Raw genomic sequence first — 26,368 nt, forward strand, 5'->3', positions numbered from 1 at the left:
TAACAAGGCACTATCAGTTAGTTTATCCAAGGCTCTTCGAGCACTAACCTCTCTCCGTTCACAATTAAACTCAAGCACTCTGTAGCGAAACAAACAAACAAGCAAGCAAACGAACCACGACTAGTCTATCCAAACCACCAAGTCAGTACCGTAACCCAGGCTAGCTCATTGCTCTCCCATATCTGGAAAGACTCAACGGCGACTGACCTGTAAAACAAACAGAATGCCACGATACAACCCTCAGTGGGAGAACTAGATTAAGGGATAACGGAAGAATCGACGTCTCCTCGTCGCCAGAAGTCTTCACTTTGGTGCGAACACGGCCGCAGTCGAGGCTACCATCCGAGCCAGACTCACTAAGCCTGACTCTGTCATCTTCTTGTGGCCACCGGGCGCAACTAGATCGGATCGTCACATCAGCTGGGTGATGCTTGGCTTCGGCAGACGACCCGATGTGCAGGTGGCTTTGGAAGACCTCAAGAACTTGGAGCTCCTTGGCCGTCCCGTCAAGGTCGAGCGAGCAAGCAGGCAGGCAGTAAGTCTATGAGACTTTCCCTCCTTGTCCTTCATTCTTCCATTCTCTCCTTCTTTCTCGCTTTCCTTCTCTCTCTGCTTCCAATTGTTATTACTGCTGACGCAAATCGCAGTTTCTCCCAAGGCCGTCGCCCTCCCCAAGCAGAGAGGCAGCTCGCACCGCCACCACCACCGCCGCCGCATCTGCTCCCACACCCGCACCCGCCACTGCTGCTCCTGCCACAATTACCGCCGACCTCCCCGTCCGGATCGCTCCTGCTCATGATATGGCGACATGCAGCTCCTCCAATCCACTTGAAGAGACTTCCCTGACGTCACAAGAAGTTTGAGAATGGGAAGGTACTGGCTATCCGAGCTCTTCATCCGAGTTTGAGGACTTGGGAAACCTTGACGACGAGATGAAGATGGAGTTCCTGGATGACCAAGAGGAGCACAGACCATAAGGATCTTTTTTTTCCCCTTAAGCGCAGCAGTCATCTGTCACAGCATTGACGAAACTCTACTTCTTCACACTTCTTTATGGGTGGAAACCCGCTTCATTTCACGGGCGAAAGCCCACATTCCCTTTTTCCTTCATGGGTGAAAACCCACGGGCGAAAGCCTATTTTCCCCTCTTCCTCGATGAGCGAAAACTCGTTTCCTTCGTGAGCGCAAGCTCACTTTCTTCATGGGCGAAAGCCCGCTTTATCTTCCCTCATGGGTGACAGCCCGTATTGGCGAAAGCCTACTTTTTCCTGTCTTGTTCATGAGTGCAAACTCGGAAAGGGGGAAACCCCGTATTTTCTTTTTCCTTCATGGGTGAAAACCGCGTTCTTCTTGGGCGAGAGTCTGCTTTTTCATGGTTGAAAAACCTTGGGCTTCGGCCCTAAGATCGCTTTGGAAGCCCTTTGGGGAGTGGGTTCGATTCCTACAGTGATCCTCCTTTCTGGTGTTGCTTGCAATGGTTGTGGAGTAGTAGACTTACCTTAGTTGTTTTTTGTCCTCTTTTCCAGAAGAGATGCGAGGCACTTGGACTTCGTGGCTGGCTAATCGTACGTTACCCCCTTCTTAATATTTTTGCAGTATTCCAGCTAATTGAACTTATTACCCCTTGGCTATCTAGGAATGAATCTGCCAACCTCAGTCGCTCTTTATTGTTTGTTCAATGCGCCATTTCACCGGCAGCAAGAATGTCTCGGTTGTTTTTGTACTCTATAGCTATGGGATCATTGCTGGAGAAGGACAAAGATTGGGTGGGATCAGTCAAATATCGCTGACTTGGAGGATCAAACACAAGTTGTCATCTGGGTTTTAGGCGATCATAATCTATAGTTCTTCAGCCTGTATCGACATACTCTTTGTCTTCGGATTCGCTCTGACGTCGAAGAAGCCCTTCCATGATCTTCTTCTCGAATGTTTTGTACGGTATTGCAATGCGAACCATCCCCCGCACGTAAAATATCGCCAACCATCTTCTACCTTTCACATTTCAAGCACGAAATCAAGAACTCGCGATCGAGGCTAAAAGGCACTAAATGGCCTGCCACTTTTTAAGATTTAGCTGCCGTCTTTATCCGCCACGATGTAACTAAATGGCGCTCCACAAGTAAGCCACAAGCCAAGGGTCAGCCTCTGTAGATTTTGTGTTGCCTTCCATCTGACTCTTGCTACGTCGCCATAGTATCAAAAACTCTGCTTAGAAGAACAGATTGCTAGTTTGACTAATGAGCCACTACGTGTACGTTTCGCAAATACAACAAGGTAACCGCTCAATGGTGAACGGCGTTTCCCTACGTCTGAGCATAACATGCCGTGCTAGGAACGGAAAAAATAGTCAATGGTCAAGAGAGGGCTACCGCTACCCTTAGAGAAAGCAGCACACATTTCTTCACTGAATAAGTGGCTGCGGGGCGGGGGGTTAAATACTACATGAAGATAGTCAACCTAGAACCATAGACAAATTCGCCACTGCTGCCGCAATAGAGTCCATCGCGTGCAACTAGGCTACTGTGGCCCAAATCTAGCGCCTCGAAGACGCAAGATTAAACTGCTGACCGAGAATGTGTGGCCCTCCGATCACGGCAATCTTCTCCAAAGTCGCTGCCGCTTGCGGGTATGATGATCACCTGTCATACCCGCTGCCAGCTGGGCCTGATTACCAGTAAAATGCAAGATGCTACTTTGAGATCCTTATAACGGCTTACGGTTTTCTTCATCAGCGCTAGCAATAGATCGAGATCTAAAGTCCGCTCGTGGGCCTTGTTGATGACGGCATATGAGTAGGCCAACAGGTTTTTATCAGAACTCAGCTGTCGAAGGAGGACGCCTTTGGCCATAGAGGTGAACTGCATTTTCTTTTTGCCTAATTTGTGGTCATTACGAGACTGTAGCTGACCTCTTCGCCTAGGACGACCACCATCTCGTCGACAACGCGGCTGGGTGCAGACGAGTTGGAGGCCTATTTTTGGACTGTGAAAATAAGGTCTATCTTTCAAGTTTAGTAACATATACTGGGTAATATACGCATACTCATGTATATACACCGAAACACCTTTTCTCCATCTACTACATCCACTACATCTGCTATATAGCTGGCGGCTTGGGTCGGCTTACTCAAGTTGGTCTCGTTTTGCAGAATCACAGCCTGAGACTGGTGATACTTGTCGCAAATCTCTTGCTATCGACCGCAGACAGGCAACGATGGATGCGAAGCTGTGCCAAGACTACTTAAACAGCTTCCTACTGATTTACATTCAAGGACACAATTTTGAAGTTGAGATTCTCTACGAGGCAAAGGTCGGACCAAGTCTTGTCTCTACTGTAGTAGGTATGATAAAAAAGATCCATAAGAATCACAAGCCAGGCAATATCCTGGGTGTTTTTTTTTCGCAGAGAAGATGAGATTGGGCGAGCTTGCTGTATACCAGCGACCTTGGCGTCTTTACTTTCTGCTCGGCGCTGTCAGCGAACAATACGAGTCTAATCCTGATCTCATCTGTTCTAAACCGCAAATGCATCGTGTCGACCAGCATTGCAGAGACCAGCCTAACTATCGATGACATCCTCTATGCAGCCTTCATACAATTTCCTTTAGATTACATTGCCCTCGCAAACGCATTGAACCCCAATATTCGCGCACGCAAGATATTATAGCGGGAAGACAGTCCCGATTTCGACCTTAGTGAATGGTGTTTTGAGCACGCTTTGAGCATTCGAGTGTTAGATGAGGCCCGCAACAAGCCACACCAGTTTTATAGACCTCTCAATAAAATCAACAGCAGCTCCATTTCCATCAGTCCCCACGATCCGCATATGAAGACTGCTCGGAGGCCAGATTTAAACACCAAAAAAGAGCCAGTGGCTTTATCTGAGATTGCCGTTCTGAAATAAGGTTGAATCTTGAATTGGTAATGCTCTTCTACTTCTCAATGTGTGGTAACCCACTGCATTGCTTGTGAAAAGCTAGTAGCAGCAGGAGACATAGTAGAAGTAGTAGAAGTAGTAGAAGTAGTAGAAGTAGTAGAAGAAAATTCTTGGCTGAAAATCTCATATAGAAATGAATATATATATATATTTTTAATTTCGCTATCGCTAGTCGCAACTTATTATGTTATGTTATTTTAATTCTTTTTAATTCTGGATTATTTCTTCTGCTATTGCGAAGCGATGATGAAATTTGATTATTCGTCGTGTCTTGGAACTCTCTATCAACATAATACCTGACACACTGTAGAAAATTGAACATGCTGGGGTGTTGATGACCTGAAGCAATTTTATTGTTGTTGGAATAGGAATATCTATGCTTTTATTGTTCAAAGTCAGCCATCCAAGCTACACCAATCCCCCATGCCCGGATGTTTGTCGGACAAGCGGGGCTGGCCCAATGAGAAAATTGTCTTACCTGCATAGCATAGCCTCGTTTATTTGAGGCAACGTCGGGCCGTGGTGTGGCAATCTCCTGACCGACTCCTGCTCAATGCCTCACGATGCGTCTCATCAATATCAAAACGTTCCGCCTGGAAGAATTCCCGGACTCCAGTGTCCCTCCCTATGCTATACTTTCACATACTTGGGGTCCTGATTCTGAAGAACTGAATTTCCGCGACATTGAAGATGGAAATATTGATAAGCCCGGCATTGGGTCCCTTAAATTTCTCGGATGCTGCCAAAAAGCCGCCAAGGATGGTCTCGGCTATGCTTGGATTGATACCTGCTGCATTGACAAGACTAATCTAGTTGAGCTAAGCGAGGCGATAAATTCCATGTTCCGATGGTACCAGGATGCTGCTATCTGTTATGTTTTTTTATCCGATGTTTCAAGCGATGAGGATCCTCAGAAGGCAGGATCTAATTTTCGAAAAAGCCGATGGTTTCGAAGGGGATGGACCCTTCAAGAACTACTTGCGCCTAAAATAATTCGGTTTTACGGTAGCATTACTCTGTCCAATACACGCCGCACACAAGAAATCATCAATGGCAATGTGATTCACGAGTGGCGCCCTTTAGGAACAAAAGGAAGTATGAGTACCACTATTTCATCAATTACAAGCATACCTCGTGAATACCTATTAGGAGTAGCCCAACTTCACACTGCAAGCGTTGCGCAGCGCATGTCATGGGCAGCTAATAGGGAGACGAAACGGAAGGAAGATATTGCATACTGCCTTTTGGGCATCTTTAACATTACAATGCCGATGATTTATGGAGAAGGTGGTGATCAAGCATTCTTTAGGCTGCAGGAGCAGATTATGAAGGTGATAGGAGATGATTCAATACTGGCATGGGGTTTTACCAATGAGTCGTCTGCCACAAAGACTAGTAAAGCCACAGCTGGAAATATTATGGCCAAAGCTCCTTTGGATTTTGCAAATTCTGGGCATATCATCCGCCGTGACCAGTCTTTAAAATATACGAGACCAGTCGACATATCTGGTGGCAGCATTCGAGCTTATCTCCCGCTTCTTATAACTTCCACTGGTCAGATGGCTGGGCTACTTAGCTGCGGGCCTGAAAATAACGCACAACAAGTAGTTGGGATACCACTCATCGAACTTGCTACCGGATCACCTGATGAATATGTTCGACCTCAGGGATATAGCTCTTCCTTGTACTCGACAGCGTCACTTACAATTATGCCGGAGCAGATCAATATTAAACACAATAGCCAAGAAACCGCATCTGTTGACTCAAATCGAGTGTATTTTCACTACGAAGACAAAGACTTCACAGACCTTAATCTGAAAATGATTGATGTGGTGCCCCGATCGTGCTGGGACGAAGAGCGGGCTTTAATTATATCCACAGCTAACAACGACAATCGTTTAAATCAAATATTAATTCGGCTTCGCAGTAAGGAACCAGAGTCTAAAGATTTTATTATAGTTCTTAAATATGAAGAACAAAACTCTGAAACTTCAGCCGAATGCTTGGTCTTTATATGCGACAGGAATATCGTATCAGAGCAGCTGTCTATGAATCTCCCTTCTATGATGAAAACACTTGATGGAAAAGCGCGAGCTAAGAATGAGTTGCTCTCTCTGCATATTGCGCTAGAACGAGTTAAGAGACAGCCAATCTTCGTCATACGCCCAAAACAAGTGTCGGGTGAGGTATTTGCTACTGTTAATGCAACAATGGAACTAAATGAGGATAATTTAAAGCAAGAATATTTACAACTCTTGGACAAAAATGAATTAGCCAAAGGAGAGAACAAGGAGATGAAAGATAACGCATATCTTTGCAACAACAGTCGAAAGGTTGAGAGAGAGCAAGAAAATATTTCAGTGAAGATCACGCCTTATAAGGCAACTGAACAGAGACACACAGTGTCGGCTGAGGAAGAGAAAGGATGTGCTGAGGAACTATCGGTAATAACAAGCAAGCAAGCCACAATAGGGGAAAACCTGAGAAACATGCCTTCCCCAAGGAGTGAGCTTCGAAATGCCGACGACTCAATCGTTACTTTAAGTGGTAAAACAGCACTCCAACGGGCTGCCGCAGAAGGAAATGTCGAAGAGGTTAGGCAGCTTCTTGAAGAGGGGGCTGGCGTTAACGCGAGGGACAAAGATGGCTGGACACCATTACTTGCCGCTTCCGAGCACGGGCACGCGAAAGTGGCGAGAATACTTATTGAAAAAGGCGCTGATTTAGAAGCCAAAGCCAAAATGGGTATGACGCCTTTACTCATGGCCTCAACTGCCGGATGCTTCGAATTGGTTCAATTGCTTCTTACAAAAGGTGCAGCTGTAGAGGCTGAAGATGCTGAAGGCTTAACACCATTGATAGCAGCCTCATATGTTGGCAATGCTAATATTGTTTGGTTACTTCTCGAATATGGTGCCCGAATAGACGCAAAAACTAAGGGGAATCTGACAGCATTAAAAATAGCCTCAATGCAGGGTCGTAATAATGTTGTTAAGTTACTTCTTAGTAAAGGGGCAACTGATTCTGAGTTTGGGCTCCTGGAAGCCTTTGATCCGATGTGGAGACAACATTTCAGACAGTACATCAAAGAGCTGCCGGATGATTTTATCAAGAAAAACCAGCAATACATCGTCGATTTCCTCAAAGGAAAGAAAGCGATGTTGAAAATTAATGCAGCACTGCGCCTTCACTCACGCGATCCTTTGCCAACACCTCCTGCCTCTCCCTAATATGTTGCCGTTATTGAGCAACATATCTGGAGGCTGGCATGAATATGACTTTGTTCCTAGTCAATATTGGTACTGAAGTAGAAGTTAATGATGGATATACCCGGGACAAAATGCGACTGATGGGGCTTAAGATGGTAAATGCACGAGAGTATTTCAACAATTTCTGACTGTTGGTGAAATTCTGCCTGTATGCCTGAATAGGGAATTTAATCGCACAGAGATATATTTGGCAGCAACCGAACAGAGACCAAGCTTTGTTCAAACATATGCTTTGCAAAAAGTATAAGGCTTAAAAAATGAAATTTCAACATCTTCTTGGGGTTGGAGAAAGCGACAGACAGAGGTAGCAGTTCTAGCATTTCTTGATGACTTTAGTTTGTGATATATGAGAATGAAAAGTTGAATTGATTGACGATAATCGAAGGTCACGTATAATCTTGATAGATAAAAGATCAACTATATACTATATGGGTGAATAAGACGCCAATACCGTAAATCAATGGAAATGTGACATTTTACTTGACTTGTAATGATGTATTATCTACAATGCGAGCTTCAATAACCCTAAATATATGCCTGAAAATTGGATTGGAATACAAAACATGGTTAAAATGACTATACTATATATAATACGAGGCGAGGTCTATTGTGTTTAACTTATTTAAGTTTACCGAAAAAGAAGAACCAGTCACACAGGCTTTGTATTTGTGACGTGCACCGATAAGACTGCTCTTATATTAACAATATTTAATGGTGTGGGTAATAAATTGCCAATAAATAGGTGCTATTTTGGCACCCAAAGTTCTTAGAGTATTCACCCAATATTAATCTTCAGGGTTTATCCGGTTTATCGGCTTCTTTTTGCCTTGCCTGGTAGTTGTATACGGCGTGATCATTGTTTCCATTGACCTGAAATCCGTCTTCGCAAATATTCTGATTCCCATTACCATTATGTTGAAACTGATTGCCAGTGCCATAGTTGTTCATGGTGCCGCCCCCCAGACAATCATCAGATAACGGTGTGAGATCCGTCACTTCATTCAGCGCTCCCTCCAAGTCTTTAATTTCCTTTCCAGTAACGAGTGGTGCCTTGGCCACACGAATAGCACAATTGAGCAAATGTAGCATGACCTTCTCTAGTCCCATGCCTTTGTGATTCTGTACAATCTTTTTGTATTTTTTCAACCTGAGATCTGCATTGTCGTTGCGGCTCCTGACGGTTTCAAAGAGCAGTTGGAGGTAGCTGACATGGCCGCCGTAGTCTTGCATGGTTTCATTGATACTCTGATATATTTTGCTCAGATCCTGCTTGTCATTGCCATTGTCTTGCTTCTCAATATTGTGATCCTGCTTATCATTGATGCGATTGTGCTCCCCATTGACATCAATGAGCTCCTCATCGCCGTCGCTGATAGAATTGAGGGACGTGTGGATGGTGGTAAAGACTGCGAGCAAAGTGGGAAGATGTTTGGCCGTCACGGGAAAAGTTTTGGGTAAGTCAGGGATTTCGCGGACCACCTTGGCGCAGTAAACATTGGCACCATCGAGAGCTGACTTGGCACCGTGAACGTATCTGATGATGGAGTCACTGCTAATTTCAGGAGTACTCATTGTGATGATTAGTGTATGCGATGATGAAGAATCTGTGGACAGGTCGGGAAAGTGATTTATTGAAGAAAATAGTAATGGCCTAAGCGGGCATCATTTCATGAATATAAGGGATATATATACATGTCTTCAAGATATAGAGAAGAGGGTAAATTGAGGGGTAAGGACTTTGATGCATGCATGTGATCACATGTAGCATATTGTTTGGGGATGCAAATAAGGCTCGCTGCAAGGCAATAAGGCGTATGAAGAGGCAGCTTTGCGAGATGTCTGACAAAGGAAAAATATTGAGAGGCAGCCTGTTTAATACCAGGATTGCACACCGAACAAGGAGGTTTGTCGAATGGCGAGGCGCGGTGGCTTGCAGGCAGCAGGCATGTGCACAAAAGTGGGTGTGGACAACTCTTCTCGGCTATCCAACGGGAAGAGGCAGCCAATACATGTACATTTATTGGGAAGCACAGGGTTGCATAGCCATGATGCCGCATTCAAACGGAACAAGGCTGCCGATTGAATGTAGATCAAAGTCCTCTGCTTCCCCTCCCAAGGGGTGGCTAAATGTACATGTACATATACTTCAGCTGAGAGGTAATATAGCAGAAAATGCTCTCTCTCTAATAAAATACATGTTTGAACATTCTATAATATGTTTTGTGAAAAGAAGTTGTACCAATACAGATTAAATGTAACAACAGATTGGACATTATAAAACAATGGTACATTCATATGGGTAGGTACATGTATGTATGCTGGGCCTTGCCCCACAGCTCCCGCTCATTCAGGCGTTGGTTCAGGCAGCAATGAACAATTCCATTGTAGAACAGAAGATTAAGAAAAGAATCATGCCTTATCTCTCTATAACATCTTCAATTAGAGCTATCTGAGTTATTAAATTCCACCTATATCCACCCCTGCTGCAAACCCTTTCGTCGCGCCCACGCGTTACCTGAGACGCAACTCGAAGATCCTCCAAGTGGTGAGTATTCCGTGTCTACATGTACTAAGAACTCAGTTGTATGCGCAGGAGCAGATACATCATCTTTGACATAGCTAATGGATAGAAAGTAGCAGCTGCAATGTCAGGAGCTGAGCTTTCAAGTCTCTTCTCTGAAATCAACTCTTGCATTGACGACTGTGTAAGCATTTATAAAGCATCCGGCGAGGCCTCTTGTTTGCCACCATCGTTTGGCGAGCTCGGCACACACCTACTGCTCATCCAAGACAGTCTTGCGTCAGCAGGTAAAGGACTTGAGGCACATTCTTTGTCTGGCCCATCCAATGTCGCGCTCAAATATGTGCTCGAAAAGTGTTCCGAGCGAGCAACTTCACTCCACGATATCTTCCAGGCTATGATTCCTCCGGCTGAAGCATCCCGGGCGATGAAAGATATCGTAGCGATGAAAACATTATCTAAAGCGGCCCAAGTGGGCGAGCTCATAGACGGGATAATGGGAGATTTGCGGATTCTGACTGCAAATGAAACGTTCAAGGCAGCCGCAAAGTCGCAGACGGAGGAGCAGGCGAAAGATATTAAGAAAAATGACCAGGAAGCCCAAACTAATCGTGGAGCTGGGGCTGAAAGCTTGCATAACAAAGTAAATGTATCTGGATCTGGAGCACAGTACATTTACAATGGAGTTGGAAATCAGAATGTTGCGATGGAAAGGGCGACGCAGGTGAATGGAACATTTCAAGGGGGAACGTTCAATTTTACTCAAGCTTAAGTCGCTATGAATTAAATTGGATATGTGTTGGAAAAGAGCAAATTGACTAAGACCACTTCATTTTATGTAAATACTCCTCAAAATCTAAGCAATAGCTGACAAATTTCTTGGTAACGTCACGGAGCTGATAGAGTCTTTATATTCAACTTACCAACATTGAAGTCTATCTTTGGTGTACATGTACATATGTGCCTCTCCCATAGCCAGAACTCTCTTGCGGTGGCCCTGATATTGCATTCTCAATCAAACTTCTTATTCCATTACGTGTATTCGGTTTGAGCAGCTGGATAACTGTACGCCCTTGGCTATTCTGTGCATAAACACTGGCCCCATCCTGTAGTAGCTCGCGCACAAACGACTCCTTACCCAAATGCACAGCGAGCATCAGCGGTGTCATTGCGCCTTTGTCTTCTTCGGCATAAAGATCCGCGCCGCCTTTCACAAGTATGCGGATGGTCTGAGTGTCGGCTTTATCGCTGGATAGAGCGTGGTGCAACGCTGAATATCCCATCTTATCCTTAAGGTTTACATCGTGAGGGCTGCTGATATTGCGTACCATTTGCTCTAGCGCGTCGTTAAACCCTCGGTTTGCTGCGTATTGAATTGCTGTCATCCCATTGGGATCCCGCGTGGTGCACGAAGCTTTGTTCTTGAGCAATATGCGCACGATGGACTTTGAGCCAAACAGTATTGCAAGCATGAGGGCTGTATTCCCACGGCTATCTTTTATTTCCAGTTGTTTCGTCTGTGCTGCTAATTGAGCAACTACCTTGTCCAGGCGTTTCTGTACAGCGATGTGTAATGGAGTGTTGGAATACTTTTTATCCTGGCGGCCGGCATCTGCGCCCCAGTGTAGGAGAAAGCGGACGTCTTTTACGCTTTCCGCATCGTCACTGCTGGAAGCTCGATGTAGTGGCGTCGTACCTTCATCGTCGGCGGCATTGGGGTCGGCTCCATGCTCCAGCAGTAGCCAGGCAAGAGAATGGTTGTGGTGTTTCATTGCTAAATCGAAGGCTTTATTGTTATGAACACAAACATTTGCATTGTTAGAAACCAGCAGCCAAATAATATTCTTGTAGCTCTTGTAGTGGCCGTCAATAGCGTGGAGAAGTGCTGTCCAGTTAATGCTGTCTGTAATATCTGGCTCAGCACCTCCTTTAAGAAGTAGACGGACTTTATCTTCGTCATTCCTTTTTACTGCTGCAATCAATGGCGTCCATCCGTCGGAACTCTTCTCATTTACGTCTGCTCCATGATTGATAAGCAGGCACAGCACATCGGATTCTCTATTATAATCAACGGCCCATCGGAGCGGTGACCATTGATTTGTTGGATCCCTTTGCATCACATTGGCTGGGCATGGATCTCTCTCTAGCAAGTGTCTCACTCTTGAGGGGTTCTCCGTATGCACCGCGTGTATCAGAGGAAGCCAATCCCTACTTGTAGGGCGATTGAGATCTATACCTAGATTAAGCACGACGTTGATCAGGTATTTGACATGTTTGTCGGCGGCGTAATCCAGCTGCCCTAGATTATTAGCCGCCCTACCCAGTATTGCTTCTCTATAGTCGTATTGGAATAGTTCTGCCAACGAATTGTATCCTCCGCTTATTTCAGTGTTCACATCCTTTAGACTTTCCAACAGAATCTCAGCAGTGGCTGTTGGCCCGTATTTGATTGTAGAAGACAAGGCTGTCAATCCCCTTGCACCAGGAATGTCAGGCCTCGCACCGCCATTGAGTAAATCTTGCACAATGCGGATGCCAGCACGTCCTGGTACCATTATGGCCCTGTGGAGTGGTGTGTTGTTCTCTTTATCCCGTATGTTGGTGTTAGCTGAGTTGAGTAGCAACACTTTTAGCAGACTGTGACGGCGAAACCTGACAGCCCAATGCAGAGCTGTCTGGCCATCAACACATTGAGCATTGATATTAACGTGTGATTTGATAAGGCTTTCAGCATAGGAGCAAAGACCAAAATAAACGGCAGCGTGTAGTCCAGTCATGCCAGTCAGACCAGAGCCTAGCGTGTCAGGAATTAAATTGAATGCTCTTGTAAGCTTCGTACTATCATTGAGGAACTCTTTAATAAATTTATCAGCTTCTTCATCAGTGTCCTGATATTTCGGGCCGAGGTGTGAGGTCCAATAATTGGCAGCATATGATAGTAGGGTCTTTTGCTCATCAACGCCAGTGTCGTCAGTTGCACGAAGTAAGCAGGCCAGGCATGTCTTGATGATTATCAAGTCCGCATTTTCGTGTAGAATGTTCTTCTTTTGTAGCTGGTCCTTTGCCGACTCGTGAACCAGACGCACAATATTTTTGTCTGTGTCTACGACTACTAGGCCGGCAACCGCAGATATTAATCTTTCTGTTGTAGGTCGAGAATCTCGATAGTGTTTCCCTTTACTGTATTGTATGGCAAAGCTCTCTAGGATCTGGTCCACGCTGAGGCTCATCTTTGCGTGGACAATCCAGGTGAGGGCATGTTTGGCCAAGTCTAGATCAAACTGTTCGTTCTTCTTGGTGATCTGATGAAACGAAGCCTGGAATGCCCCGGCCACATTAGTGGGCAGACGTTTTAGAGCTTCCCTGATTGATTTCAGCGTGCAGCATCTGCTGAGATCGTCCATGTGTAGCCTGGCTAAGAGGAACCTGAGAAAAGTCAATATCGGCTGTATTTCAAAGTGAGATTTTCGAGTAGCTGGACTAACATGTTACTATTGGATGCCAGTCGAGTAACCTGACGTACTACAAGCTCTCTATCAGCGGCGTTTTCTAACAAATCGCTCAGATGCGTATCCCGTTTTAGCCGACAGTTTACGTATTTGGTTATGTCCTCAGATTTTGGCGCAATTAGCAACTCGTGATCGACCCGAAGATGCTTGGCACGGAAGCGATCTCTGGACGTGAAGAGTAGTCTCATGTTGGATGGCAGATTTTCCAAGATACCCCAGAAGCCCTGCTGCATCTTTTTATCATTGCTAAAATAACTGTTTGGGTCATCGAGGATCAAATAGACAGTATTAAATCTCTCCGCCTGAGAGCTGAATAGGTCCCAGTATTCATTCGGATGCAGGATCGAAGAACCTTGGAGCGACTCATTGAACCTGGATAGTAATTTTTCTGATATCACCTTGGGGCTTTGCTGCAAGAGCTGCGCTAGTAGAGTAACCCAGATTCGTGAGGGTGATAGAGCATCATCCTCTTTCTGGGGATAGCAATAGACGCATGCCATATCGCTTCGTACTTCAACTTCCTTTTTAATGGTTTCAATAATGAGCGAGCTAAAAAAACATTAGCATTTTCGATGCATGCTATTGCCTTATTTTTGTAAAATATATAACACATACGTAAGTATCGATTTTCCTGATCCCACTTTGTCCGGAATATGAATATCAGCCAGGTTCAAGTACGTATAGGTTCTTTATAACTTACAATGACCATACATCAGCAAAATGCTCGATGAAGTCTTCGGATCTTTCCAATCTCGAAATTGACTGGTGGTCAAGACCCAGTCCCCTGTGCCTGGCATCATTTGGCTGAGCTGCTCGATATGCTGGTGATTACAATTAACAGGAGACCAGCCTGGTTGATGCTTGAGCCAGTCGATTATAGCAATTCCTTAAGTATAATTTAGCATATCCGAGATAGAATTCCTTCAAAATAAAGACTTTGGTATCATACGCTCTAATCCATTTGCGTCACTGTGTTTCCCGTCAATTGCCTCAGCCAGACCAAACATTGATGACATGCCCGGGAGATTCACTCAAAGCAAGCTGTTAGTATAACGCGGAAATCCGAAGTAATTGGAATCATCTAGGTGATGATGGGGAGTCTCACACGTGAAGTTGCGGCGATCACTCCGGTCATTGTATTGGAAGGCACTGCCAAAGGCCACGTTCTGATCACCTTGGCCGTCGGCAGAGAATCTACCTCCACACGCCATGGTATCTCCCATGATATAGTGTGAGACTCTGCAGTGTCTATGCTAGATGATAGGCTCTTACCGCATTTATCTTAACAACAGGGAGTATTATGTATGAATGATAAACTTTAATCCAGAGATCAAGGAAGATAGTGCTGCTATTGGAAGCAGAGTCACAAGAAACTGCGTTAGTTGGCGTTTTGTATCTAGGGGGCTGGTTCTCGATACATGCCAATCCCGTCTGACTGTTGGGCTGTGCTCATACTAAGGTTGTGGTTCAACTAGGCTTAGCATGAGTTCACAATCAGGATTTTATTTCTAAGGCTTATACCGGCTTCTCCATATAGAAAGCAGTGAGTCAGAATATGTTCTATTACTGGGCAAGGGAATAGATGTACTAGTACATAGTCCTGCAACAGCACGAGACCAAAACCCCGCGCCTCTTCTAGGCATCGATCTGGCATCCTGTGACTTTCTCTTCCTGCATAAGCTGGGCAGATAGTACTCATCGACGGTGTTACAGTCTATTCTAGATCATAATTATTTAATAGCTATAGGAATGTGAATTCTTATTACAGTGTGTAATGCTCTATATCGACAACGAAGATCCTCAGCAGGAGCCCTGTGCACGAGTCTTCATTACCCGTGTGTAGGTACTATTGTGAACTTCTGTGGTATTTTAAGTTGTATATCCCTTGAATCAAGTTACATGCACCGAAGTTAGGCGTCCACTTGCTAGCTACATGTATGCCAAGACGAGGCTTGCTATTTCCGTAGTAATATATGCACAAGGCGCATTCATCACACCGAAACGGCCAGCTATTGGCCTGATGTCGCGTGGTTAAGTCCGCACTGCCACACCAATTTTCAGCCGCTCGTCACCAAGCATTCATTTCCGCCGAACCAGGCTGGGTATTGGCTCGTTGATAAAGAGGCTGAAGCTGCACCACTGCGCCATTTATGCATTATTCCGGTCATTTCGTCGGGTATGTGCCTCAGCCGTCGCTTTGGTTTGGTCCGTTGAGCAGACATCATTTACACATTACATTTCACACACGCTAAAACCTCATGTGGAACTCTTATCCAGCCTCAGTTGGGAGATCCCATCTCGACACGCGCACCACAGATCATGTTCAATCTTCGATGCGCTCTGGTGTCGATTCGCCCGCCTCTACTTATGATGAAGATCAAGATACCATAGACGATCTTAGATCGTTTCAAGATCGCCGACCTTACATGCAATCTCGTGGCGATCCTTATAGGCCAAGAGAAGATGCAAATCGCCCAAGGTATCAGCCTTCTCAGAGAGGAGAACAGACCTTGGTGCAATCAAAGAGCGCCCATCACGCTTCTTCCCCCTTTATACATCAAACTCGAGAATCTCGAGATCAGCAAGCCATACCGAAACCAGTAGTAGAGGAACATCATCCGTCAATTAACCCTTATTATCCAAACACTGCGTCTGCAGAGCCGCTGCCGCAACAGCAGCCGCAACAGCAATCGGCATCATATCACGGCATGGGCCAGTTCCCAGGAAATACACATCCACACTCGTCAAATCCCCAGACAGATCAACTTCGTCACCCCACATATTATGGCTATCAGAACCAGATGCCAGGGTACGGCCCTGGCCCGTATAATTACATGCACCCGGGAGGCACTGTCACACAGTATCAGCCATACTACCAGCAGCCATACTATCAGTTTTCAAATCTACCATATAACTACTGGCCGACGCACCGCCCCCCTTCGCCCCCCAGCACTCAACCGCCAGCAAATGCACCACCGCCGCCACCTCCTGACAGCGAAATGTTGGCGCTCAAAGAGGAGCTGAAAGCAATGAAAGAGCTCACAGAACGAGCTAGAGAAGCAGAGAGGCGGAAGCAAATGGAAGAGCAAATTCGCATAGAGGTCGAAGTAGAGTTCCAGCATCAGATGGAACTTGCGAAGAAAGCGCAGGAGAAAGCCAGAGAAGAAATTGAAAAGATCAAAACTGAGGCTGAGATAGCGACAAGAGAGAAAATCTTGGCTGAACGGCATGCGCAGGCCGAACGAGAGCGTCTTGAGACTCAGCAAGCGATACGATTCGAGAGAGAGGTGAGGTTGAAAATAGAACGGGAAAGGGTTGCCGAAGAAGCGGCTAAAGAGGCTAGGGCGAGACAGAGAGAAGAATTTGAGATACTAATGAGAGAGAAAATGCTGCAAAGCATGGAAGAGCTTACGGCTATGGCCAAGGGGAAGATGATTCTTGGAATTGGAGCGGAGAAAGAGGACGTGGAGACGAATCGTGAGACCGTGGTCGACGTGATGAGTGTCGAAAAACAAGACGAAGAGATGTTTCAAAATCCTGGCGTAAATAAGTATCAGACGAGTAACGCGACAGTTGAAGAACAAGAAGTCTGTGAACAATCATCTGATAGGGGAGATGTATTAGAGCAGCAAACCTCAACGCCGCGATCAGGGCCACAGAAGCAGTATAATCAGTATCAGTTCAAATTCCGTGGAAGGGATGATACAACAGAGGAGCAAGATTATTCGCCTGGGGAAGATATGGAAAGCAGAGCATCACTGGAGCATCTGAGTAATGCCTCCATGGGCTCTGGCGCTACTCACTTCTCGGTTCCTCCAGCTGCACCGGATATTCCAGATATGAGTGACGAAGATGATTGGAAGTCTTCTAGCAGTAATGGCAATAGTCGCTCTTCGTACAGGCCAAAAAGGAGCAGAAGAGCGTATAATACCTACGATGGCTACTCCGACGAAGGGCAGCAGTTTTACCCAGAGAATCATTCCTACCAGCATCACCGTCAATACCAAGAATATAGTCACTATCAAGAACACCATCCCTACGAAGAGCACGGCTACTATCAAGAACGCTATCCGTACCAAGAATATAGTCGCCACCAGGAGTACAATCCTTACCAGGAGCACCATAATTATCGACATTATCGTCCCTACCAGGAAAATTATTCCTACTCGGTATCTCAATCCTATCCTGGGCCAATGGGCGAGCTTGTGGAGCAAGTCATTGACGGCGTCCTTAGCCGGCTGGCTGGTGGCCCTCATTGGGATTTGCAGACAAGACAGCCGTCTCCTCACAATGGATTATCTCCTAGAGTGAGAACTGTCTCCTCTGTATCGCCCTCGGACACTGCGTCGGCTCACAGTGAAGCGGCTACTCTGCAGAGCCAATTGTGTGAGTCGACTCGGTCCCACGAGACGAGCATCAGCGATGGGCAGGTCTCAAACACCCAGCTAACAATAAAAGGAGACGCACTTATGATGGAAAGCTACCTGCCAGATAGACTTGAGACCCCCAAGGCTCCCGCTCCAGCACGTATAGACATCGCAGTCGCGACGACTAATAGTGGCAAGTCAGCGATGCAAGTCAACACCGAGAGTTCAATTGAAGATGCAAATAATGAGCAGGATAATACCTTTTTGGAACCAAGATCTGAATCTAGCGAGAGTCCTGCGCTCGGGCGACGGCCTACCCCGATGTGTCAATTATGTGGCCGCTTAGCTAGATTATGCAAATGCTCCTCTGTTCCACATGATACGGAATGAATGTGGAGTATCTATATGAATCTTAATGAAAGAAATGTTAATGAAGTAGATATAATAGATAGAAGCCGAACTTGAATACATTTTATGATGAGAATATATGTGCTCCGTATTCGTGTAACAATCCCATGACCGATTTTACTCGGGAATCGGTAAAATGAGGTCTTTCTTGAGCGCTCTCACAGACTTTTCAAAGCCTATATTAATCCTAAATATCGTAAGGTCCCTCTCATTATCGCCGCGTAAGGCTGGGATATAAGTATAGCGCCCTATCCACTTCTAATGAATGCATTCATCCACCGGTCGAAGCTCTGGCCATTGCGATCGCGACTGTGAGAAGCAGCGTGGAGATTGGCGTGCAACATATATATGCGATTAATATGTTACAAGAGTTTTAAGCGGTTATGAACGCCTGGCTTCGACTCCAACCGTAACCATCATCTGCTCATACGGGTAGAAGATTTCCTAGCCGTGCTGAGCAAAACATCTACAGACTTCTCTTAGGGTGTTAGATTTATAGTCAGATGATTTTTTGCTACTATTCCTGCATTAGGATTAAAGTGTCCAAAAAATCTTCACTCTTGGTCTCTCTTTTAAGCCGTCTCTGTACTCGTTTCTCATCAGCTACTGCTTGTAGGTTCGATCTTAGCTGGCCCCAGTCCCGTGCCGGTACTATATTTGGATTATAATCCGAAATAACCGTCCAGATATCTCCATCCTCTCCATCGTTAACTGTCTTTCCATTCATAGATTCCACAAACGTCTGTAAGGCCTCGAGGCTTGGTAGACATACCCATCCGTATGCCTTTCCGCTGTTAATCCCCACAGCGGTTGGATTAAAATGTGCAAATAAGTCAAATAGATGCTGGACCGGTAGATTGCCAAATCCTGAGGTGCGACTGACTCTTGTATATGGAAAGAACTCTTTTGGTCTAGGTCGCGCGCCCCTCCATAATCTCTTTTCCTCTGACATAGCAGGAGTATTTGAACGCTTCCAAGAAGGCTTTTGCTTTTTCTTTTTTGAATGAGTAATGATAAGCCTCTCTTCACTATCTTTAAATCTTAAAAATTGGATAAGTATTGCTGTTGTCCTAATAGCGTCTGTAGCTGCATTGTGCTGAGAGATTCCGCTTGGCAAATTTTCTTCATGACTTCGAAACCCACAAGCAATAAGTGTGTCGCTGAGACCAGGATTTAGGGTGCCGGATAAACTATTTGCTACTTCCTGGATGTCTAACCAATATGTAAAGTGATTCAAAATATTGGGGTAAAGGTTAGAAAGCACTCTCAACTCGAAAACAAGTGCGAACCCAGTCAAAATAAGAGGCGAATTGCTTAATGCCTTGCAATTTGTAGCCTGGAAAGAGTGGATAATATCCAATATCACAAGTTCAACTTCTTCGCTTCGGACATAATAGTGCTTGCCGTATCGGTGCCTCTCACGATGCTTCTCTCTCCTCTCTCTGTCGATGATTCGTATCCAATGCGTTTCAGCTCCATTATAACTGCTGACTGCGTCAAACGTCATGGGTAGTGCGTAAACGGAATAATTAAAGTTTGGATCGACAGGAGGTAGTATAGAGATGCCAATCTCTGCGGGCTTCGAATCGTCAGCACCCCAGGGCTCAGCATCGATTACAACAAAAGCAGCGCCATCAGAAGTGACATTCTTGAGCGTGGCTATATTCAAGATAGGGGCCTCATAGAGCGCCTGCCAGTGCTTCGTTTTGAATCGTGGATGTAGATTGTAAGTCATGTTGAGTGCTGCGTAAATTGATAGATGTATGTTTGAAATAGTGAAAAAAGATGGATGTGAAAGATGAGCTTTAAATAATTCGGTAGAAGAGATAAATATGCGAATACGATTTGCATTCAAAAGGCTGCATCACTAAAAAAAAAAAAAGTATAATAACTACATGTGCCTGCGCATATATAAAATATGTAATACGCACCACTCCTCTGTTCCTAAAAAACCTAAACTGGCATTAGACGTAGAGGCCTGAAAGCACTTGGAGCTCGAAACTGTGAGAAGATTCAATGAGAATAAGATTCAACCAATGGCGGTTTCTGTTCGACGGCAAGAGTTATTTTTATATAAAATTTGGAGACGTTGGAAATAACTATAAGGTATTGAGAGAGCGCAATCATAGCATAGGTAGTCCGAGGTTAGTCACCAGATAATGTGGATCTATTATTTCTCAAATTAGGATCGGGGACGCACCGCGGAACGTGCAAATGGGCTTATTATAGCGGACTGTGCCTTTTCAAGTTTTTGGGATCGGGGACACGCCGCGGAGCGTGTGACTAGGCTTTGGGGAGGCGTGACTAATATTATGGGGCAGCGCTGATGCATTTTGGCATTGTGTGCATAATAGTAATTCAGGATGAGCTAGGAACAGCCGCACCGGGTCAATATCGGAACATGATTCGGGGAATACCGCTCTTATTGCAATGCCATGTAAGTCACAGCCGCTATTCGTGGTCAGCTAATAGAGCGTTTGCATTCTGTTATATGGGGATACTTGTGGCTTGTGAATCCTTCTTACAAGTATAAGAATGCCATTTTCTCCAATTGATCTCGTTAATTACTCTTCCCAATAACCAAGAGCTTTCTATTTCGGATTGTTTCCAAGCTACTGATCGAATCCTCATAAGCATATCAAGTCAAGTTAGCAATGGCGACTCATAACGACAAGTACGCCTGGCAACAGGTTGAGCAGGGAGTTTGGCAACGCTCTGTTGACGAGATTGAGCAAGCTTATGCTGTTTTGTCAAAGCTGTATGAAGGCAGCGGTCGAATATTTTTCGCCATCACCGGCCACATATCGCTTTCCTTCGACGTCGTTGACTCCCTTGACAACGACTCAGATACTCGCGTTGATACAGCTCTGCGTAATGCTTGGATCACGCTCAGGCACGATCACCCAACTATTGCGTCGCAAGTGAAACATAATGCAGGCACAAATAGCTTTGCAAAGCTGTATCGCACAATTCCTACCATAGCTGACCAGCAAGCCTGGCTCGAACAAACGTTTGTCAAAGTCTCAACAAATCAGACTGGCTCCGAATGGGCAAACAACGACCCTCCTGTTCCAGAGCTTCCAACTTTGTTTGTCATCACACCATCCTCTGTGCCACGCGAAGAGAATCGTCCTGGCCTGATCCGCCGCGACCTTGTTCTCCGTTGTCATCATGATATTATTGACGGTTTTGGCACTCTTCTTCTCTTGGGAAATCTCATTAAGATTAGCTCGAAAGCATACAACCAAGGATCTTCGTTTCAGCTTCCTACATTTGACGATGGCTCTGAGTTTGGCAATATGAGTCCACCTTTTCGCGTGGCGGCGAACATACCAAAATGCCTGACAGAGGGGCAGCAACAGCGATTAAAGGACATAGCAGCCTTAAAAGAACAGCAAGATGCAAGCGATGTTCCTCTGCTACTTATTCCGTGGAAGCAAGGGGAGGTTGCTCCTGGAAAGCATCAGCGGATTGCCCTCACGCTTTCACAAGACAAGACTTCGAAGCTGCTGCATGCATGCTCATATGTTGGTGTCACTGTAACCCATATCTTCCATGCCGCCATACCCATCATGATGAGGGAGCTTCAAGAAAAGGGCTCTGAACAACAAAAGGTCAGATATGTCAGCTATATTTTACGGAATGAACGTGGAAACTGTACTGAGCCATACAACTCTGCAAAGCATCCTGCTGCATTGTATCACTCAGGGTCAGGAACGAGCCTGTTGGTGGATATGGTCATTCCAGCTGCTGGTAGTAACAATACCTTGGAGCAGCAACAGGTGGAATCTAAAGAATTCTTTAGAGTTCTCCAAGAGATGAAGAAATTCTACCATGATGTCCGCGATGACCCAGAGCATTTTCAACTTGTACCATACTATTGGGCCGCTGGCACACGGCAGCTGCCACCAGTGGTGGAGGGACCTTTGGCCGTACCGCCTCCCGGTGTCCAGCCGTCTGTATCGATTTCGAGCCTGGGCATCGTTGATAAGATCGTACCTACAAAGGCTGGTGATGTCTCCGCTTTCGATCCATGGGTTACTGGAGAAGAGCTTCGGAATGGTCTTGGGTTTTTCTTAGGAACATACAGGGATCAGTTGTGCCTGAGTGCTGCATACAACGATGCGTGGCATGACAAGCAGGAAGTTGAAAGGTACTTGGAGATGTGCGTGGATATTGTGTTCAAGGGACTTGAATCTTATATATTCTAACACCTCCGTTACGATCTAAACTGTATACAGCATTTAGCTATTAGATAAGTAATATTTTATAATATGTTTGGAAAGCTGAATGTGTCTCGGCATTTGGTGCGCGATGTACTAGAATCTCTCGCTTGATCTCTCGACCGTACGGATCTCGTCGATCATATACATACAACCGCAAATAAATCTACAATGACGGCAAATGTCTTATATGACTAATTCTGTTGATAGTATCTACTGGTAGAACGAGAAATCTAGCTATGGTTGTTATCGTCGGTTGGATCTCTATTAAACTGTTTCCAAACTCCGAGGTCTGCATGCAAGGGATGAGAAGGCCACTCCGCCTAAGTCCCAAGGCATATGTTCAGATAGCGAATATACTAAGAATGCTCGATGGCAGCATCCACAAGGTGAATTGCTTGCTTGACTAGCTCACAGTCATCCTCAAACGTTAATTTCTGTAAGACTTCATAGTAGCTGTGAAATTCCACCTCAAACTTATGCTTCTCATACTGGCGGAGAACCTCTTTCTCGTCAACAGCAGCCACAAACCACCAAATTAGTTTTATCTCGCCGTCTCCAATTTGCCTTTGCTGCATTGCAATCGGCTCGCGAGAGCTTTTGAATAGTCGTGGTTCATCCGGCACATCTTCAGTCCCGATCGTGGGACAGACTCGGGAAACCAGGTCGATAGGTAACAGATAACAAGGAACACCAGTCTCTTCGATGGTTTCGCGAAGTGCGGTGTCTTGACGAGACTCTCCCAAGTTGCGACGTCCTTTGGGGAGAACGTACTCGTCGTGCTGAAGTGAGTGGAGGACACAGACCTCACGAGTCGAAAGCCGAAAAAGAATGGTGCCTGCACTTTCGACGAGCTTATCTGCTGTATACATTTCCGTCTTGGATTGAAAAGCAGCCATGATTACGCACCAAAGATTGTATGCGAAATTTCTGGCTTATTGAGTCTAGAGATGCGTTAGTGACGCTTGTTAGCAATTTTGGCGTTGTAACTGGAATTTTTATAAACAATGTGGCACTCAATTGGCGACGCCATCGCTGGGTGGTGTGATTACGTAAATGCCTGTTTTGTGATTTCAATCCCAATGCAACAGCAAACTCTTTTCGCTATCACGATGTTAATAGCTAAGCGCAAACTTAATATTCGAGATAAGCGAGAGCCAATCTCAGTTTCCTCGCTGTGGCCCATCTCTCTCCCCCCTCCCACCAAAAAAGAAAAAAGCCAAAATACTGACATATAGCTCGCCCCTAATCACGCCTTTAAATCAGCGTACGAGTTCAACAATGCGATGCCTTGACCACTGTCCCTCTCTGCTGGGAATCTTTGAGAAGCAGATTACTCTTGAGAATTTTTGACAAGTTAGATTAAAACGCCAATTGCGGCAGATGGGTATTTGGACGGATTCCGGACTGCAGGAACAATGTTTGAGTTTTCTATGTGGCGGCGGCTTCACTTTCAGTACCATTTACCACTCCTTAATATTGGCTTCTTCAGCATACAGGAGTGATATTGGGAAAAGATGATACAAAAAGCTTCTTGGACAAAAATCTCTCGCCATTGCCATTATTTAATTGTTGACTTTGTAGGTACGATTCTGTGCATTCGGAATTTTTTAAGTTCAATGGCACTTTTTCAGCATATTCTACCTTTGCAGAAAATTTGTCGTCCGCATGAAAGTCTCTAGCTATAAAATTAGGACATGAACGTTATTAATAGAAAGAAATATATGTTGGCTACTTCATCTAACGGCATCTCGAAACTTGAATAGATACCTGCTGCTGGGAGCAAATAACTTTAGTTTATGTACTAGAAGAACGTCGGATTTTGGATGGCTTGCAGTATAAATTTGAGATTCCATCACTATACATATCTCCCTCAGTGCCAATGACAGATAGAATGCCCCTTCACCGATCCGGCAGCCATACCGCTGCCATAGCCTTTGGAGCTCTGGCCTTGAGGTGATCGTGAAATCTATTCACGGCCTATTTTCTTCCTACCGTACGGCAAATAAATCAAGCTTACAATAAGCCGGCATATAGCTACAGATCTACACAATGAATATTACAAAATAGTACCCAAGAATGTTTGATAGTCCTCGAAATGCCATTAGGCCACGTTATACAGCTCTCATACCTAGATAATAAACCAGTAATGAAAACAGAATTAGTGAAAAGTGATAGAGTACAGTTTGCGTAATGAAGAAGGTTTATATGAGTTCCTATGACGACATGGATACCTGAATCACAGCCTGATTGATTGCGCCTTTGCGCACACGGCGCTTCTTCACATGCCATGCAGCAATAAAAGTACGTGTACGGAACACATATATATTATGACCATTGGGTACAGTGAGCGTATACCAGTTAATTTTCTCTTTTATTTTATAGACATAGAGGGCTAACACATATTTGATCAAAGGCAGGAATAGATGAGAACATGAAAATTATATAATAGGGACTTTTGATACGACAATATTGTGAAAGGGCTGCAAGATGCGGCCTATTCTATCCTTGTGGTATGTAGCTAGCCTTGCTAGCCGCATTTGATTGAAGCTCATTGGCGAATCTCTGACGACGGTCTCATGTGTGAAAGGCACTGAGCATTGGCATGGAAACTAATGTATATTATATCTTAGTAAGGCAAACCAGGCCCACTCTCTCCAACATCGAATAGATGTGCGCTTACAAGTACATGTGCATCTATCATTTACTGCAACCATTTACACCTTACATTTCTAGCGCAGTTTAGACTCTGGCTATGAGTAATATTGATGTAGACACGCAAGAATAAGAGCAAAGAGCAGCATGATATCGGTTCCGATGAGTAAGAAAAAGCAAGAGGGCATTGTTAGATTGTAGGAGAGCAAGTTGAGGCCTGAGGACGAAGAGAGCAATATAAAACCCCTCCATCCCCATTCGAGAACATAAAAAAAAAAAAATTTAAGACTTCAATACAACTTTAAACCAGACTTCTGATTCTTCATTTCTTCACATTTACCAACTTTTACCTGTACAGATTGCCATTATCACCCATCCTTCAAGCCATGTCTGACTTTAACCTTCGTCGCCCTGCGGAATGGACACCTCAAAACAACGTTATTCTAGGCTGGCCGGGCTTGAATGGAATCCTGAAGGAGTACCCAGACATGCTAGAAAAGGCAACAGAGGAAGTATCACAACTTGCACGGGCTATCGCTCACTTTGAGCCTGTCATTCTTATCGTGGGCAATGAGCGTATTGACGAGGCCAAGGCATACTTTAGCGAGGTTCAAACGCCCTTCCAAATTCAACTGGAACACATTGAAGGGGATGGCATGGATGTCTGGTTGAGGGACTTTGCACCGGTATTTGTTATTAAGGAGGGCCGCGGCCTCGTTGGCCTTGACTATAACTTCAACGGCTGGGGTGGAAGATACCCCACGCCCACGATTGTTGAATTTGCGAAGAAGTTCTTGAAAGACAAGAATATTGAACGCATTGAAACATCTATCGTGACCGAAGGAGGTGCGTTAGAGACTGACGGCGAAGGGACTCTTCTAGTAACGGAGAGCTCTATTGTTAATGGCAATAGAAACCCTGGCAAGAACCGCCAAGAAATCGAAGATGAACTCAAGCGCACTCTTGGTGTTAGGAAGGTCATCTGGATCCCAGGCAGGCCAGAGCTTGACTCAACTGACTGCCACATCGACGCCCTGGCCCGTTTTGTCCGCCCAGGTACCATCCTCCTGAGCAAAGCCAACGAGGGGAATCCAACCGATTGGACGACAGTTTACGAAGAAGCCCTTGAAATTCTCAGTTCTGCTACCGACGCAAATGGCCGTCCGTTTGAGATTATCGAGGTGGAGGAACCTGACGAGGGCCTTTTTAAGCCTCCTCCTAAGGGTAACATGGGGGTTGAGGGCATCGACGACGACCGTGCCGTTCGAAGTTACACCAATTACCTGCTGGTAAATGGGGGTATAATTCTGCCTCAGTTTGGCGATCCAGCGCATGATGTCGCAGCCATTAGAATTGCTCAAATGGTCTATGGGGGGGAGAGGAGAATCATCCCCGTTCTCATTGAGCAGCTTCCGATATTAGGAGGTGGTATTCATTGCCACACTCAAGAAATTCCGCGACACATTGGTCCGCACTAGAT

General features: G+C 45.3%; 10 protein-coding genes across 10 annotated transcripts; 6 read left to right on the forward strand and 4 right to left on the reverse strand.

Annotated features, from left to right (window-relative positions):
- Positions 1-223: 223 nt before the first annotated feature.
- GGI43DRAFT_387003 (uncharacterized protein) lies at positions 224-863 on the forward strand (the record flags this gene model as incomplete). Its single annotated transcript, XM_083203867.1, has 3 exons — positions 224-243; positions 298-535; positions 648-863. 3 exons carry the CDS (start codon positions 224-226, stop codon positions 861-863), a joined length of 474 nt encoding a protein of 157 aa, XP_083057294.1.
- Positions 864-4,447: 3,584 nt separating this feature from the next.
- Positions 4,448-7,761, forward strand: GGI43DRAFT_196890 (uncharacterized protein). Its single transcript, XM_083200021.1, has one exon. It carries the CDS (start codon positions 4,500-4,502, stop codon positions 7,164-7,166), a length of 2,667 nt encoding a protein of 888 aa, XP_083057295.1. The 5' UTR covers positions 4,448-4,499; the 3' UTR covers positions 7,167-7,761.
- Positions 7,583-8,927, reverse strand: GGI43DRAFT_196831 (uncharacterized protein). The gene has a single exon (XM_083200020.1). It carries the CDS (start codon positions 8,775-8,777, stop codon positions 7,998-8,000), a length of 780 nt encoding a protein of 259 aa, XP_083057296.1. The 5' UTR covers positions 8,778-8,927; the 3' UTR covers positions 7,583-7,997.
- Positions 8,928-9,472: 545 nt separating this feature from the next.
- On the forward strand, positions 9,473-10,580 carry GGI43DRAFT_196964 (uncharacterized protein). Its single transcript, XM_083200022.1, has 3 exons — positions 9,473-9,504; positions 9,569-9,788; positions 9,846-10,580. Exon 3 carries the CDS (start codon positions 9,851-9,853, stop codon positions 10,496-10,498), a length of 648 nt encoding a protein of 215 aa, XP_083057297.1. The 5' UTR covers positions 9,473-9,504; positions 9,569-9,788; positions 9,846-9,850; the 3' UTR covers positions 10,499-10,580.
- Positions 10,580-14,481, reverse strand: GGI43DRAFT_196974 (ankyrin). Its single transcript, XM_083200023.1, has 5 exons — positions 14,185-14,481; positions 13,936-14,121; positions 13,851-13,875; positions 13,212-13,784; positions 10,580-13,152 (listed from the first exon to the last, which is right to left on the reverse strand). The coding sequence occupies exons 1-5, from the start codon at positions 14,249-14,251 to the stop codon at positions 10,662-10,664; spliced, it is 3,342 nt and encodes a 1,113-aa protein (XP_083057298.1). The 5' UTR covers positions 14,252-14,481; the 3' UTR covers positions 10,580-10,661.
- Positions 14,482-15,365: 884 nt separating this feature from the next.
- GGI43DRAFT_414199 (uncharacterized protein) lies at positions 15,366-18,086 on the forward strand. Its single transcript, XM_083207012.1, has one exon. It carries the CDS (start codon positions 15,494-15,496, stop codon positions 17,990-17,992), a length of 2,499 nt encoding a protein of 832 aa, XP_083057299.1. The 5' UTR covers positions 15,366-15,493; the 3' UTR covers positions 17,993-18,086.
- A 349-nt stretch (positions 18,087-18,435) lies between these two features.
- Positions 18,436-20,229, reverse strand: GGI43DRAFT_430213 (uncharacterized protein). The gene has a single exon (XM_083209222.1). It carries the CDS (start codon positions 19,743-19,745, stop codon positions 18,528-18,530), a length of 1,218 nt encoding a protein of 405 aa, XP_083057300.1. The 5' UTR covers positions 19,746-20,229; the 3' UTR covers positions 18,436-18,527.
- A 222-nt stretch (positions 20,230-20,451) lies between these two features.
- GGI43DRAFT_197078 (uncharacterized protein) lies at positions 20,452-22,242 on the forward strand. Its single transcript, XM_083200024.1, has one exon. It carries the CDS (start codon positions 20,665-20,667, stop codon positions 22,219-22,221), a length of 1,557 nt encoding a protein of 518 aa, XP_083057301.1. The 5' UTR covers positions 20,452-20,664; the 3' UTR covers positions 22,222-22,242.
- Positions 22,243-22,403: 161 nt separating this feature from the next.
- Positions 22,404-23,206, reverse strand: GGI43DRAFT_414202 (uncharacterized protein). The gene has a single exon (XM_083207013.1). The coding sequence runs from the start codon at positions 23,130-23,132 to the stop codon at positions 22,593-22,595; it is 540 nt and encodes a 179-aa protein (XP_083057302.1). The 5' UTR covers positions 23,133-23,206; the 3' UTR covers positions 22,404-22,592.
- Positions 23,207-25,274: 2,068 nt separating this feature from the next.
- GGI43DRAFT_425094 (agmatine deiminase family protein) lies at positions 25,275-26,366 on the forward strand (the record flags this gene model as incomplete). Its single annotated transcript, XM_083208463.1, has 1 exon — positions 25,275-26,366. One exon carries the CDS (start codon positions 25,275-25,277, stop codon positions 26,364-26,366), a length of 1,092 nt encoding a protein of 363 aa, XP_083057303.1.
- Between the last annotated feature and the right edge of the window lie 2 nt (positions 26,367-26,368).

This window comes from Trichoderma evansii (assembly GCF_050947405.1).
Source record: "Trichoderma evansii strain SZMC 28006 chromosome Unknown GGI43scaffold_22, whole genome shotgun sequence".
Lineage (NCBI taxonomy): Eukaryota > Fungi > Ascomycota > Sordariomycetes > Hypocreales > Hypocreaceae > Trichoderma > Trichoderma evansii.